This window comes from Mirounga angustirostris, unplaced genomic scaffold (genome assembly GCF_029215605.1).
Source record: "Mirounga angustirostris isolate CCGP_5_RB_7025 unplaced genomic scaffold, mMirAng1.0.hap1 SCAF_5, whole genome shotgun sequence".
Lineage (NCBI taxonomy): Eukaryota > Metazoa > Chordata > Mammalia > Carnivora > Phocidae > Mirounga > Mirounga angustirostris.
Window position 1 is genome coordinate 123,523,100 of NW_026991713.1, and position 16,939 is coordinate 123,540,038.

At 42.5% G+C, this 16,939-nt stretch overlaps 1 protein-coding gene across 3 annotated transcripts in view; it reads left to right on the forward strand.

Moving 5' to 3' along the window:
- Positions 1-16,939, forward strand: part of ST8SIA6 (ST8 alpha-N-acetyl-neuraminide alpha-2,8-sialyltransferase 6) — a 171,709-nt gene that overhangs the window by 18,786 nt on the left and 135,984 nt on the right. For 2 of the 3 annotated variants that reach the window (XM_064592006.1, XM_064592007.1), the window contains exon 2: positions 5,651-5,793. In XM_064592006.1, the coding sequence (XP_064448076.1) occupies positions 5,755-5,793 (39 nt within the window). In that variant the 5' untranslated portion in view covers positions 5,651-5,754. Of the gene's footprint in view, positions 1-5,650; positions 5,794-15,187; positions 16,110-16,597; positions 16,697-16,939 lie in introns of those variants that run through there. The other variant, XM_045870192.3, reaches the window with a different exon arrangement.

Sequence of the window (16,939 nt, forward strand, 5' to 3'; positions counted from 1 at the left end):
CCATGCCCAGCGAGGAGCTGCATATGGGGCTCGATCTCATGACCCCGAGATCATGGCCTGACCCAAAATCAAGAGTTGAATGTTTAACCCACTGAGCCACCCAGGCACCCTGGGAAATAGATATTTTTATGCAATTATTTAATTGTTGAGAATAGTTAAATTGCATACCTAGTATTCAGCTCAAGAAAGACAAAAGAATATACTATAATGGAATCTCTCACTCCACTTCCTCTCCCAGAAGTAACCACTGTTTCCACTTCATGCATACATACTGATATTTTTTTTTTAAGATTTTATTTATTTATTTGAGAGAGAGAGAATGAGAGAGAGCGAGTACATGAGAGGGGGGAGGGTCAGAGGGAGAAGCAGACTCCCTGCCGAGCAGGGAGCCCGATGCGGGACTCGATCCAGGGACTCCAGGATCATGACCTGAGCCGAAGGCAGTCGCTTAACCAACTGAGCCACCCAGGCGCCCCATACATACTGATATTTGATGAATATACCACCCTTTCTAAAAAAGACAGGTGGGGCCATACTATACACATAGCTCTGCACCTTGCTTTGGACATTTAATATTGAGAATGGTATTTGATCCTTATTTTACAAATGAGGAAATGGAGTCTCGAAGAGGTTAAGCTGACTGACCTTGCAATTGCCGGAACTGAGAATTCATGTCTGCCTGACTTTAAATCTCAAGTTCATTGTACTTCTTCTCGTCACTTAAAGCATGGGGGTGATTTTCCATCTATAAATGGTGGTGACTGCCACCAAACCTGGGCAAATTTATAAAACACCTGCAAATTCTGTCCTCTCCTCTCTCTTCATGCGTTCTTCTCCCTACTCCTGGAATTTCCTCTCAGCCCTGAGCTTCTGTTGCCTTCAGACAACTGACAACACTCCACTTTAGCTTTGTTCTTATTATAAAGCTCTATCCTTGTTGTGTTCTCCAGAAATGCCTAATGCATTCTCTCTGCTTTATACCTCTCCCTCAATCAGAAATCAGAAATTCTTTTCTAAATAAAATGGCTAGATACCAGGCAATCTATTTGGGGAAAGTACGCCACTAGGGGGCAGAGGGAGGACAGTCAAAGACAGCCTCCGGGCCACGCAGGTGGGCACATGCGGAACGTTCCTTAGACTGCCCCAACTCCTTATCCATATGATGAGAAAGGTAAGCTCATGACCCAACCCAGGCCCTGCTTTGGGATTTTTCTAACTGCAGCTAGTGTAAACGCAGTTCTGCCTCTCGCTGTGTTCCCTGCTAGTTGAAGAGTCCTCTAGCAAAAGGAGAGAAGGAAGCTTACATGCAAATGGGGAGGCTTTTAGGCAGAGAAAAGAAAGCATGTCCAGAAGCAAGAGAGAACATGCCAGGCTAGCTCAACTGTAGGAAGGGATGTGTGGCCGGGGTGTAAAATGATAAGAGGAAGTATGAGAGGTGAGCGGTACTTGAGCCCAGAAGCCATTCTAAGGATGGTGGGTGTTCATACGAGGCCACTGGAAGTGGTAGGAGTTGGAGCGGGTGGATGTTTCATGATGTGCCAGGTGTTGCTCTTGGGTGCCAGCATAGGTAATTGACATGGGCAGGAGTGGAATTTAGGGGAAGGGTAGTTATTGGCTAGTTCTGGAAATATCAGGAGGCCTAGAGAAGAGAGCTTGGAAAATGGATTTGGATGAAAGGAGGCTAGGCAACAGGGACAAGCCTGTCAGGGCTCTGTCATCTACGCCGCTCCATGGATGAACACCACCACAGAGCCACACAATCCTCGTGGATGCCGCTGCTGCCATGATGGGTGGTTTCCTAACTGTCCCTGCCATTTGGTATCACTTCCTCAATAGAGTTTTGGAGGTGAGTGTGTGTAGCCACGCCTGGATCACAGGCCCATAACTTAGCTGCCAGAGGGTTAGGAGATAGAATGTCTGACTCCTATTGACTTTGATAGTGGAAGGTTGGCTTTCTTCCTACCCAAACTCATAGAATGTGGAATTCTCCCATGACACAATGGAAAGAGGGATTAGAATATTAGACTGCCAGCAAAAGAGGCAAATGTCTGCTTCTTATTCTCATGTTCATGTTCTAGAGTGATCATTCCTTCTGTTGTCTGGGGCACTGGGGGGACATGGTCATGGTAGAGGGGAAACTGCTTGCTATCAAATCAACTAAGAAGTTGTTGCAATAATTCACATAAAGAGGGGTGATAGAGAGCAATGAGTGGATTCAAGATGCCTTAATGATGTAGAACTGAGATGGTTTATTGATCAGGTAGATGAGGGGAAGAGAAAGCGTGAAGGATAGCACTAATTTTTCTGGCCTGGGCAACTTGCTGACTGCTGATGTTCTCTCCTTAGAGAACGCAGGAGGAGAAATAGAGTCCTGATTAGGTTCATTTTACCCCTGTGTTGCAGATGAAAAACTCGGAGGTTAAATATCATGCTTCCAGTGACCCACCCCCCCGCCCCACCGTGAGTGGCAGAACCAGGATACACAGCAGATCTGTTTGAATGAAAACCTCTTGCTCTTTCTCTTACAACAAAATGCTCTGAGTATCAGAATAGGAACATCGGGGAGTAATCTATTCAAATCTTAGTTCTCTATTTACACATGTCATCTTTTCCAAAGAAAAGTTGGCATTTTTAATGGGAAAAATATTTTCATAGGGAAACAGCTTGCTGGAATTTTCTAGTTTGTGGTTAGTACAATTTCTTGGTCTTTCATTATACTTTCTTCTGCATTGTTTAGTGACTAACACTTCTTATATTTGCATTTTATTATTACTGTTACTGTGCCCAGCATGTCTAAAGGCCATTAGAATTTTCAGAGGAAAAGTAGTATTTAGGTTAGCTATGGAAAAATAGTAGTTGTATATCCCACATATTGTAGAATTTACATGCATTATTTACTTAACAAATATTTATTTTGTAAATTCTGGGTGTTCTAGGCATTGGGAATGCAGGAATAGAGCAAAATAGGCAAAGTCTGTGCCTTCAGAAAGTTTCTATTGTAACTGGGAGAGACTGAAATGTACAAATAAATATATAATGTATTTGGTGCTGATAAGTGCTATGGAAAACATACAGCAAGGTAAGGAGGTGAGAAATGCTGGGAACCCAGAGTTGAGGGGCAGTTCTTATTTTATTAAGGTAATATTTGATCATACTGAAGAAGAGGGAATAAACCCTGGACATATCTGGAGCAAGAGTTTTTCTGGCAGAGAGAACAGAACTGCAAGTGCAAAGCACTGTGACAAAATAGTTTGACCTCATGTTTCACACATGTGTTGTATATTCCCTTCCTCATAGCATAGGACAAAAGAGTGAGAAAGGAGGCAAGAAGAAAATGATCTCAAATTTATCCCTGATTCCAAAATATTTCTAAAATATTTTTCTTCGCTTTTGAATTATGAGATCGTGTTCTGGAGACATGTCTGGAAGAAAGATGCCTTTAGGGATTCTGAATGGCCAGTGACAACAGAAGTTGGATTACTTGTGCTAACAGAGCTAGAAACTTTCTACTAGGTCTAAAATCTGTGTGCTTTCAGGTGGGGATCAAATCGGTCCCACAAACGAGTGGTGAGGAATAACAGTCGGGGTAATTGTTACCGACTGTAAAATCAGACATCTTTTCTAATTTTCTCTTCTCCAGTTTTAGAGATAGCTATAAAATCACCTAATGTTGAGTCTTAGATCTAGAAATAGGACAATTGACAACTTGCAATTATACTGGTTCTTAAGCTATGGATGAAAGCAGTGAGTATTTTTACATGGTTCCATTTGAGTTTAAAGTTTTGAAACTTGGGGCGCCTGGGTGGCTTGGTCGGTTAAGCGTTCGACTCTCAGTTTCAGCTTAGGTCATGATTTCAGAGTCCTGAGATGGAGCCCTGCATGGGGCTCTGCATTCAGCTTGTCCCTCTCCCTCTGCTCCTCCCCCTTCCTCTCTCTCAAAAAAAAAAAAAAAAAAAAAAAATTTGGAACTTATTTTTAGTGTGTTAAGCAGTCACATGCCATGTCAAGAACCTGCTCAAGACCATGGTTACACTTCATGTAACAAATATTTATTGAGAACTGGTCTCATTCCTGATAGAAAGAAATTTTTTAATTAAACATGAGAAGCCTTTTGATTTGAGATGTTTATTATCTTTCTATCACTTTTTTAAAAGAAACTGCTATCAAATCCTGTTTTATTAAAGATATTTTAAATCCAGGAAATATTGCTAAATTTGATTAAATGCCCCTTTTTCTTTTCCTAGGATGATTGTGGATTTCCTGCAATAAATCAAGTAATAAGATAAATAAAATTAGATGTTCTCATGTTGAACTATCTTTGCATCATGAGAATAAATGCTAGTGGTTCTTTTTTTAAAAAAAAGACTTTATATTTAAAAAACTTTATTTTTTAGAGCAGTTTTAGGTTCACAGCAAAACTGACCAAAAAATACAGAATTCCCATAGACCCCCCCCTCCCCCAACATGTGCAGAACCTCTCGGACTACCAACATCTCCCAACAGGGTGAGACATTTGTTACAATTGAGGAACCTACGTTGACATTTCATTATCACCCAGAGTCCTTGGTTTACATTAGGTTTCCCTCTTGGTTTTGTACATTCTATGGGTTTGGACAAATGTGACACAGATCCGCCATAACAATATCATACAAAGCAGTTTCATTGCCCTAAAAATCCCTTGTGCTCTGCCTTCCTCCCCATCCCCCAACCCCTGGCAATCAGTGATCTTTTTTTATGTCTCCATAGTTTTTCTTTTTCCAGAATGTCATATAGTTGGAATCATAAAGTGCTAATGGTTCTTTTAATGTAGTTTTTGAGATTTATGGCATGTAGCCTTGTTCATTCATTTTAATTGCTGAATGAGTAAGTGACAAAATATTGATCATTCTCCTACTGAAGGGCAATTAGGTAGTTCCTACTTTGTTCCTTGGTATAAAATTCTAGACTGGAAATAATTTTGCCTCGGAATTTTGAAGCTGCTGCTCCATTGCCTTCCAGCTTCCATTGTTGTTGTTGAGAATGTGGCAGTAGACGTCTATATGGTGTTTATATGTTGACATTGTCCTAACCTCTTTATATAAAATAGCTCATTTAATAAGGGTAAAAGCGTTAGGAGGTAGATACTATTATTAGTATCCTCATTTTAAATACGAGGAGGGGCACCTGGGTGGCTCAGCGGGTTAAGTGCCCAACTTTTGATTTCAGCATGGGTCAATGATCTCAGGATCGTGAGATTGAGCCCTGAGTTGGGCTTCATACTGGGTGTGGCCTTAAGATTCTCTCTCACCCTCTCCCTCTGTTCCTCCTCTCCCCACTCACACTCTAAATAAATAAATAAATAAATAAATAAGAGGAAATTGAGGCACAGACAGCCTACCTCCCTTACCCCAAATTCTGTAGCAGGTCAGTGGGAAGGCCTGCGTATGAATCCAAGCCGAGTGCTTTGTGAATTCCTTTTCAACCATTAGATTATCCCACCTCTCACGACAGTTTGATTCCTGATCCTTCATGCATGACCTGTTTTTTAATCTGGTATCCACTGCTGAGATTTCTCTAGTTGTGCAGGTATAACCTTCAGTTGCTAGGTGTATCTCCTGCTTTCTTCCTGGGGCTTTTCTGATATCACAATGTGATGGTCCTATTTCTGCAGGAACCCACCTGCTCCTTGCTCACTCATGGGCAACCTGAAAGCGTGAGGGAGTTCGCAGCTCAGAAGACAACCCTCGACAGATGGGGATACAAGCTGGTGGATAAATGCTCCTCCCGACTGGCCATCAGATGAAAAATGCTGAGGTACATTCCACATGGTTCCTTAGGGGGCACCTACTGGGATTGGGCGCCTGATTCCAATGGAATGATTTCTCTTTCCCACCTCCCTCAGTCCTACTTCTGGGGATCACTTCTCAAATAAGCTTTCTACCTGCAAGCTTTTGCCTCAGCTTTGCTTGGGGATGGGTGAGTGGTGGGCAGGTCAAGAGTTGGTACCGTAAGTAGCCCTAGAAAGCAGAGCCTCAGGATACAGTTCTGGAACTGAATTGCTTACCAGGAAGACCGCTGCTAGGACACCTGCCACTCATTCTTGTGCAACCTGAAAAATGCACAGTGCAATAGCGGAGATGGAGAAACTCCAGTCTTCCTTCAGGCAGATGGGACCCACGCACATTCTGTGAGGTTCGTCCGAGATTCCCGGGGGTGATGAAACTCAGCATCCACAGGAACATCCAGTTCAGTGATGTGCATTTACACGCTTTCTCATCTCTGCTTTACTTTCTTCAGTTTCACATTCTTGCTCTGGGGGATTTATTTTTAAATAAACTACCTGCACAAAAGCCCCAGTTCAACTTTGCTTTCTGAGATTGAGCAGGAAGACTGGGGCTATTTGGGTAAGTTCCTTGGACTGATCCCATTTTCCTTATCTTATAATTTTTGTGTATTTCAGAGTCTTTTGCTTTACTTGGCTTTATTTCCCCAGCATCTTGAGTCGGATGCATAACTCATTGATTTGCAATATTTACATTTTTAATATATACATAATATATACATTTTCCTGCTCTTACTACAGCCCACAATTTGATATGTTGTCTTTTCATTATTGGTTTTGTCTTAAATATTTTCTAAATTTAAATAAGATGGCCTCTGACCTATGAATTATTCGAAAGTGTGTTTAAGTATGGGAATGGTTTTATTAATCTTTCTGTTATTTGTTTCTAATTTCCTGTTTTGTGATCAGAGAATATGAGCTCTATAATGTTTTGTAGGATTTGTTGCAACTGGCTGTGTGGAGTAGAATACGGCCAGTTTTCAGAGGTGTTTCAGGTTTGCTTGAGAAGAATATTTCTTTCTTTTTTTTAAGATTTACCATTCATTTATTTTACAGAGAGAGAGGGAGCATAAGCAGGGGGAGGGGCAGAGGGAGAAGGAGAGGGAGAATCCACAAGCAGACTCCTTGCTGAGTGCAGCGCCCAAGATGGGGTTTGATCCCAGGACCCTGAGATCATGACCTGAGCCCAAATCAAGAGTCAGTCACTCAACTGACTGAGCCACCCAGGTATCCCCAGGAGTTACCATGTTTTTGTGTTATGGTGGATGTCTCCTTTCTTCCCCTGACTTTCTTAAGGTATAATTGACAAAGAAAATTATAAGATAATTGAAGTGTATAGTGTGATGATTTGATAAACATATGTATTGTGAAACAATTCCCACAACTGAGTTCGTTGGCATACTCATCACCTCACATATTATAGTGGATGTCTTAATATTTTAAAAAGTGCATATTTGACTTAACAATGTATAAAGGTAATTACTATTGCTACTGACTTCCTGATATAGAACAGCGATCTTTGTGTGCTTTCACTCTGATAGCTACTATTCTCTTTCTTGTTATTACTATTATTTTAGTTCAATCTTGCTTTGCAGTTCCCTTCATAGATCAGTCATTATTTTGTGTTATCTAGGCATTGCTAGTTTGCCATTTTCCTTCTTCTCCTTTTTTCTTGCATCTCACTCCTTTCTGCTGAGATCAACTTGTTTTCTCCTGGAATGTACCACTTATAGACTTTCTTTTCAACAAGGGTCTGTGGGTGGGTGGTAAACGTTTTCAGTCTATGTAAACACTTTTTAGTTTACCCTCACATTTAGCTAGGTATAAAATCTCAGAATGATAATTATTTCCCCTGGCTCTTGGAAGATTTAATTAACTTTAGGGCTCTACTTTTGCTGATGAGAAATAATGCTGTAATCTAATTACCATTTCTTTGGAAGTTACCTTTCTTTCCTCTTTGGGGTTCTATAGTTTTAGTGCAGTGTATCTAGATTTGGATGTATTTTTATTCATCCTGGTCAGGACTTATTGTTATTTTTAAATGAGATTTCAAATCATTTCTCTGGAAACTTTACAGACATTAGCTCTTCAAATATTACCTCTTCCCCATTCTTTCTATTCTCTCCTTCTGGAATTCCTATTACACAAATATTAGATTGTGGTCAATTAAGATAGCCACACATTATTTGTTATTTCTCTTAGAGATGGAGTCTAATTCCTCTCCTCTTGAATATATGCTAGACTTGGGGACTTGTTTGACCAATAGGATAGAGCAGAAGTAATGTCCTGGAATTTCTAACACTAGCTCATAAAAATTGTGCAGTTTCTGTCCAGGCCTGTCAGAACCGTTATGCTGGGAACCCTGAGCCTCTGTGTAAGAAGTCTGGGTTCCCTGAGATGACTATGGTGGAGAGTTCATGTTTGTGCACTCCAGCAGATAGTCTCAGCTAAACTTATCCTTTCAACCATCCCTCAAAGGGCAAGACATAAGTGAAACCATATCAAACCCTCCAGATCACATTCGACACTGTGTGATGTATCAGTATCACCCAGCTGGGTACTTTCTGAATTCCTGACCTACAAAATCTTTAGGTATAATAAAATGTTATTGTTTTAAACCAGTGGGTGTTGGGGTACTTTGTTATGCAGCAGCTGATAATAGGATAGATCTACTTTTCTACAGGTTTAGTCATGTTTTCATTTTTCCATCTCTTTATCTCTCACTGGATAATTTTCTCAGATTGGTATTCTAGATCACTGATTCTGTCTTGAGTCATCATCGACTATTTTGGTATCAATGACTATATATTTGTTTCTCACAGTTCTGTTGGTTCTTTAGGAAATATCTTTTATTATTCTTCTTTCCCCAGTGTGTTGATTCACCTTTCCATGTTCTTAATGGTTTTAAACTTCATTGTTTTCTGATTACCGGTTGATGATCCTTTCATTAGTGATATCTGCAGAGACATACTTTTTAAAAGGTTTATTTATTTATTTTAGAGGGGAGGGGAAGGCAGGGGGAAAGGGACAGAGAAAATCACAAGCAGACTCCCCACTGAGTGCACATCTGATGCAGGGCTTGATCCCATGATTCCCCGCAATCGTGACCTGAGCCAAGATCCAGAGTTGGATGCTTAACTGACTGAGCCACCCAGACGTCCCCCCTGCTGAGACATATTCATGGGTGAATTCCTTAAGTGTTTTGTAATAGTAATATTAAAAAATATTTTTATCTTTTGAGCTTAGTTTTAGTGAGATTCCTTTTCTTTGAGATTTTTTATGGAACCAGAGTAGTTAGCACTTTCCTACCATATACCTCAGAACATCATTAGGCAGGGGCGAATCTTTATGTTAACTTCAGAACAAACTTGGGTTTGATAAAATTAGGCCTCAAACTCAAATGAAGCAAAAGTTTTAGAATAAAATAAAATTCTTTCACCCAGAGCTTAGATGGAGACAAACAGATGTCATTGGAAGGTATGTGGATCTTTGTTTTCCTAGTTCACATATTTTGTTTTTAACAAGAAAAAAAGCTTTACACAGGAATTTCAATTCTAACTCTTTCTCACTGGACAACCCAGTCCTCCTCTTTCATCCCCTGAATAGATGTTAAAAGTAAATCTCCAGGTTACCAGGATGATCAGGTAAGCTGCTGGTCACATTGCACACTTACTGCTCTTTCTTTTTTTCAGTTCTTTCCTCATTTCTGGTACTTGGGGCTTTTCCTTTCTTTAATGAGAGGTCAGTGATGCATTCTTTTTTTATTGTTATATTTTATAAAACATTTCTAAGTGTTTGTAGCAGATCCATATATTGCTCCAATAGGTATTCTTTCTATCTTTAGTTTAAAGAGTCTGAATTTCTTTCTTCCTCCCCCATTCTTTAGAAAATACGTATATATTTTTTATCCTTTTTTTGTAATAAAACAATTATTACTTTTTAAAAAATAGCTGCCTTTTGATGATTTGATTATATATATTTGCCCTGAAAGATAAGGAAAATAATGCGCTTGCACTCCATCCTTCATTAGTATTCTTATTTCATATTTCCCACTATTTACTGTGAGCTAGAGATTTTCCTTCCCAGATTTATTACATCAGCTTTTAATTTTATATTTATGTAGTGGTTTTTACAGAAAATGTAACACTTCGATTGTGAGATTCTATTATTTAGATTCAGTTCTGTTTTTAAAATGATGTATGGCTCAACCGAGTTCCTTATGATCAACACTTCTTCATTGTGAATTCTTTATTTTGATTCATGTTTTATGGTTGGATTATAAATCTAGTTGATTTTATTCCAGGATACGTACTTAAGTAATACATATTCTATTTTCTCAAATATTTGAAAACATTGTATGTAAAAATATTTGCTTTTATTTATAAAAACTATCTTAGCTGGATATAGAATTTCGGGGTTACACCTTTTCTGTTCAAAACCCTATAAATATAGTTTTGTTTCTTTTTTTAAAGATTCATTTATTTATTTGAGAAAGAGAGAGAGAGAGAGTGTGTGTGTGTATAAGCAGGGGAGGGGGCCAGGGGAGAGGGAAGGAGAATTCTCAGACAGACTCCCAGGTGAGCATGGAGCCCAGTGCAGGGCTCAATTCCAGGACCCTGAGATCATGACCTGAGCCAAAATCAAGAGTCAGCTGCTCAACCAACTGAGCCACCCAGGCGCTCCTAGTTTTGTTCCTTTTGAGTCGGTTGCTGAGGCGAAGTCAGAAACAAGATTAATTTCTACCTCTTTCTTCTGTCTTTTGGGCTCTTAGGATTCTTTGTTTTTGAATAGTCTCTGGAGGAGAATAAATCACGACGTTAGTTGTTCTCTATAAATTTCTCTAGAACATCATAAGTGCACATAATGGGTTCAGACAATGAGAACATAAAATATTTGCAGATTTACATATTTTTTCAGTAAAGTTTTCTTCTACTATATCCTTAATTATTTTTAATATTTCATTCCTTTGCTTTTAAAAACGAACCCCTAATACTTACATGGTAGATATGTAATATCTGTCTTTGATATATATAATTGTTTTTCTAATGATTGTATTTTCCTTGTCCCTTTCCTTTGTGTTTTCTGTAATTTTCATTAGCCTAATCTCCATAACACTGATTCAGATTTTTGCCACCTAAATTCTGCTCAGACTTCTAAGGTTTAAGTTCTGTAATGGTTTCTGCTTGTGTGTTTTTCTATTGTCATCAGCTCACTTTTCATACTATTGCTTTGCTATCTCTTCTTTCAGTTCTTATTTCTTCTTTGGGTTTTTCTATCACAGTGTTTGTGTTTCATTTCCTGGGCAGTATGAAGTGACTGTTGCTTACATTTTCTGCTGTTTCCTGGGGGAAATCTTGTTCCAACCTATAGTCTTCATTTTCCTTTTTATTGGTTACATTCCTTTCCTTTTATATTTTGCAGAACTTTTCCATCTTTTTTTTCTTTTGCTTACTCATCTCTGAAATAAATCATGCCTGTTTTTATTTTTCCTGTTACTTGCCAGAAATACTGTGAATGGAAAATTTTTGGCAGTGCTTCCTTTTCATCTTCCTACTTGTTGAAACTTAGTTTTGCATTAAGGGCTTGCTATTGGATTTTTTTTTATTTAGTTATTTATCTGCTTATAGTGTAGGTTGTACACAATGAAGTGGTGAGGAAGAGAAGTTGAGAAGAGAACATGGCAGGTTTGGGTACATTATCTTTGCATATGCAACCCCCACCCCCAATCTGTTGAAACAGCTGGAGTTCTGCCTGATCTTGCAGACTCTGGAATCAGCAAGGATAGTCTGGGAGAAGCCAATTCAGTATAAAAACCAATGGCGTGAGGGCCTTTTGTTTATTGAATACATAGACTAGGTACTAATTTTTCTTTGGTAAATTGATTTTAATCAGTAGCTACACAATTTTTTGGTAGCATCTCTCTTTTAAGAATAGCATTATGTCTAGGTCATCATTCCTCTGGCTAGAAAGCTGAATTCACTGGAAACAGAACTATTGGTCACCATCTCTCTTTTAACTCTGTAACCCTGGCCATTTATAGTAGTCACTGCTCATTTTTGATGTGACCTACTCCCAGACTTTGTTCTTCCAAATTGTGCATTAGTAGGACCTTCAGAAACTTTTCCATTCCCCCCACCCTACAAATTTAAGTTCATAAATAGGGGCAATGAGTCTTGAACTTGGTATTCTTGTCCAATGGGTTCACCTTTTGCAGATATTCTTGGGAATTTGTGGAATGGGATTGTGGCCATTTTATAGTTTCAGGATAAATAATTTCCATTTCTCTTTTTGGTCCTTGATGGACTTTTAAGTGGATTTCAGAGAGAGGAATTTTTGAAGTTTGAATGTTTCATACATTAAAAATCTATTTTGCACTGTGAATAATAACTCTTATTTTTTTTTGTTCTGTAATTTTAGTTATACCACAAATTGGATTTCTTACAAACGTAAGACCTATGTGAAATTTATGTATCATCTTAGGTGTTCTATCTTTAAAGTTAAAACTATGTTATGCAGGGAATTGCATCAATTTTTTAAATATTCAGTTAGCAGTGGGAGAAATCTGTAATAAAACGTATTTGGAAACATAGCACCATCTCATACAAGGTTGTTGATTTCTGGAAGTTATTTCTACTTTTATTTATACCTTATGATTTATTGAAAATATGTGGCCTTGGTTATACTATCCTCATGAATTTTCTCCCCCAAGGAATAGTTTAATATTTATGAATGTGCTATTGTTCTTTTTTTTTTTTTTTTTAAGATTTTATTTATTTATTTGACAGAGAGAAACACAGCGAGAGAGGGAATACAAGCAGGGGGAATGGGAGAGGGAGAAGCAGGCTTCCCATGGAGCAGGGAGCCCGATGCGGGGCTCAATCCCAGGACCCTGGGATCATGACTTGAGCCAAAGGCAGACACTTAACGACTGAGCCACCCAGGCGCCCCTGGATGTGCTATTGTTCTATAGTCTTCACAAATCTCTAATATTACTAAAACCAATCAAGCAGCCTGAAGACATCAGGAACCACCCTTTCTATCAGGGAGATAAAAATGTCACCCAAATGAAGGAAAAGATTCTTGGGTGTATTAATTTTCTGCATTTCTCTATATTGAGAGTTTGTACTCATGTATACAAATGGATACAATAGCCACTTGATATTTGGGATTCTTCTTTATGACTCCCCAAATCCATGCACATGGAAATGTTTAAAACCTTACACCAAAAATGAGAAACCCCAACTTCCAGGAAGATTTTCAATTATTTGGACATTTTTTATGCATCAGTACTTCCCAACCAGGTTTTAATGCTGATCCTCTGAAGGTAAGGGCATTCATGGTGATAACTAAAGAATAATAAAAGGCAAATGAGCGGCAAATGCTGGACAGACTGGGTGAGTGAGATAGGTTCACACACCAGCTCAGACTTCTGCACAGCACCCCGAGTTTCTGTTTAGATTCTGGGCCTCTGTTGATTACTTGAATGACCAAAATGGATCTTTGAGGTTGTTGGTCAAACCTGCTAATCTTAAATTACCAAATACACAGTAGTCCAGTTTGGGTTCTGTGGCTGATAATATATAAGGACTCATGTTTTTGTTAGGTGTTTTTTTTTTTTAATCTCTCAAGGATAAGTAGGATAATTCATATTTTACCAACCCAAGTCTTCATTTACAAAACTGGTGGTAAAGTTCTCTACTGTCAAATTTTAACACTGGGTTCAGAATTCCCGTTGCAAATTTACACTTGGTTTTCCAATTAAAATGGGCTTTTGTGAGTCCCCTGCTGATAGCCATTGGCTTGATAAAAAGTAACTTAATTTACAGCAAGGGTGTTTAGGGAGCCCAGTGCAAGGCTGACTCTTCTGCTGTTGCCTTGAGCCCAGCTGTGCTGAAATATTAAACCTTAGTAAATTAGGTAAAATTGCAGCTTCCTGGCTGATACAATAATGCCCTTTTCTTTTTCTGCAAACCATCGCCAGTATGAGTTGTCTGCACAATTCTGCTCTAAGAGAAATAAAATTCAGACTATCTCCCAAATCCAGACAACTTTTCATTTTCAAGATAATTGTGCCACATCCTACTTGTCTAACAGAATGCTTAACTTTCAAACATGTAGAACTGGGTTGCTTTATTTTAGCACCACCTGAATATAGTATTACTTTTTTATGCCCTACTCAGATAAGCAGCCGTATTCCTAAAAATGTTGGCCTTATGTAAAAGGAGCAACTTTCTCTTTATTGATTAGTACATATTTTAACAGCAGGAGTGAGCTATGGAAGGAAATCATATTTCCAGTCACACCTATTTTCAGTTTTTTTCCTCCTTTCTCTCTCCCTTTTTTTTAAAAGATTTTATTTATTTATTTGAGAGAGAGAATGAGAGAGAGAGAGCATGAGAGGGGGGAGGGTCAGAGGGAGAAGCAGACTCCCTGCTGAGCAGGGAGCCCAATGTGGGACTTGATCCCGGGACTCCAGGATCATGACCTGAGTGGAAGGCAGTCGCTTAACCAACTGAGCCACCCAGGCGCCCCTCTCCTTTTTCTCTTTAAGAAAAGTATTAGTTCCTCGGTGTTTTATTCATCGATCAAACATTAATTGATCGACTACTATGTGCAAAGTTCTGGTTTGTTTTCAACTAGTTTTAATTAGAGTAAATGCAGGGTTAGCAGAAAGGAAGTAGGCAGCCCATATTTCTCTTCTTAATATGTTATTTTTTCAGTGACAAAATCCCTGGCAACAGCTTTATTGTTGTTTGGCCAACTTGCTCCCCCAAAGGCTCTGGCGTGGGTCTTTCAGGTTAAGACCTTATGCCTCTAGGAGACTCCAACTGAAATACAAATATTTTTGTCACTTGGGAAACCTAACCCATCAAAGCCTTTTCAAAGTTTAAGCCTTTCCAAAGTACCTTATCAAGGTATTTGTGAGATGGTAGACTCCAGGTGTTGCTTTTGGAAAAATCTGAAATCTGTACAAAAGTAGAGTGAATGGTCAAATGAGCCCCATATAACAGTTATGGGGTTTATGGTTTACTGAGGTTCCTCAAGGGTTGAGTCAGGAGCAAAACTGACGTTGCACGGCAGGAGACGTGCACGGAGGTACGAGGGCAGAATAGCTTGGGGCTGAAAGAGGAGAGCCAGACCGTTATCACACTGTCATAGGATCATTTTCCGGTATCTAACCAATATGATCTAGACCAACATGATTAAGACCAGGGAGCCGCTAAGTTTTTCTGGAAAGGGATAGACAAATACTTTGGGCTTTGTGGGCCATATGATCTTTGTCACCACCACCCAACCCTGCCCTCGTAACGCAAAAGCAGCCCCAGGTGACACAGCTACATACAGCCATTGATAATACAAAGGAACGGGCATGTAGGTGTTCCAGACACTATTTACAAAACCAGGCTGGGGCCGAATTCGGCCTTCACGCGGTATGCCACCCCCTAAAGACTCCCTGGCTCCTGGAAATCCATTCTCTGTGCCTCTGCATCTGCGCTCAAGTAACGGACGGTTACTCCTTCTCTTGGGGACCAGGATCTATCCAACAAAACCGAGTCCCTAGCAGCCTTTGCGTGGAGCGATCCAGCCGAGCGACTACACAGTTTTAAAAAAGTTTTGAAGTGGGCCCTTTCTTCTCTCCTCTTCCACCCGTCTGAGTCCTTGCTCTCCACGGCAGGGACGCGGAAGGAGTTGTGGTGTGCGTGGGTGAGCTGCGTGGGCTCGGGGAAGAGCCCGCGGGCACTCCGGGGAAGGCGAGGGCGCACAAAAGTTGGAGCCCAATCAGCACCGAGTCCAGCTCGCGAGTCCCAACCTTCAGGTGACCCCGCGCGGCGGCGGCGGCGGCGGCGGCGGCGACCAGAGCCCGCAGCAGCTCGGAGCGCCTCCGGGAGGAGAAGAGGCGAGCTCGGCGAATCGTCACGGCCGACCCGAGCGCCGAGCTCAGCGGTCCGGGGCCGGGCGCGAGAAGGCGAGAGCCGGCCCACGCCTTCTCCCTTTGGCCGCCGCACACCGTGCAAGGCTGGCCCGGGGCGCCCGGGAGTGCGGGCCCGCGCCGCGCACCGTCGTCGCCCCTCCCCGCCGCCTTTGAACACTGGAGGTGTGCGTGGCTGCGGCGGCGGCGGGAGCGGCGAGTCGGGCCGCCGGGCTGCGCTTCGCCGGGGCGGCGGCGGCCGTGCGTGGGGCTCAGGATGCGGCCGGGGGGCGCGCTGCTCGCTCTGCTCGCCAGCCTGCTGCTGCTGCTGCTGCTGCGCCTGCTCTGGTGCTCCACCGACGCGCCCGCCCGCTCCAGGTAACCCACCCGCCGCGCCCGGGCCGCCCCCCGCCTTCCGCGCGCGCCCCGGGGCGCCCCCGCCGCCCGGCCGCCCCACTCCGGGCGCCGACTTTGGGGCCGCGGCGAAGGGAAGCCGACGGGCGGCGGTCGCGCGAGGCGGGCCGGGAAGGGGGCGTCCAGGAGGCAGGACTGGCCGGGGCGGGGGTGACCGAGGGGCGACGCTGGGACCGGGTGGGCAGCGGCTGCGGCGGAGAGGGGTTGTGAGGGCTCCGGCGGGCGTGGCTGCGGAGCGGGACCCGCCGTCGGGCCCCCGGCGGTCTCCCGGGCTCGCCGTTCTGGCCCGTGCTTTCCCTTCCTTCCCGCCCTAAGCGGCTTCAGACTCCGGGGTTTGGGAGCTGCCGGGGGCGCCGGGGCGCGCGCGGACGCCCCGGCCAGGTGCGAGCGCGCTGCGACTGCCGAGCCTGCCAGCCAGGTCTAACAACTTAGTTTTCTTCCTGGCGGCGCAGGCTCCTGGTGGAGGAGAGCAGGGACACAGCGCGCGGCACTCCCGCCGCGCTGAGGACGCTCCGGAGCCCCGCGACCCAGCTACCGCGCCCCACGAACAGGTACCTGCGGCGCCGGGCGGCCGGCGGGAGGGGGCTCGGCGGCTGCCGGGCGCGGATGGGGCGCGGCTGCGGCGCGGGTGGCTCCGCAGGGCTCGCTTGAGCTGTCTGGCTGGGACCGCACGGTTGAGTGCGCTTGGGTGTCTGAAGTGTGTGTGTGTGTGTGTGTGTGTAACACTGTGTGTGTGTGTGCAACTCCTCACACTGCCTCAACCTCCTTTGTAAAGCCCGTACCTCCACGTAGAG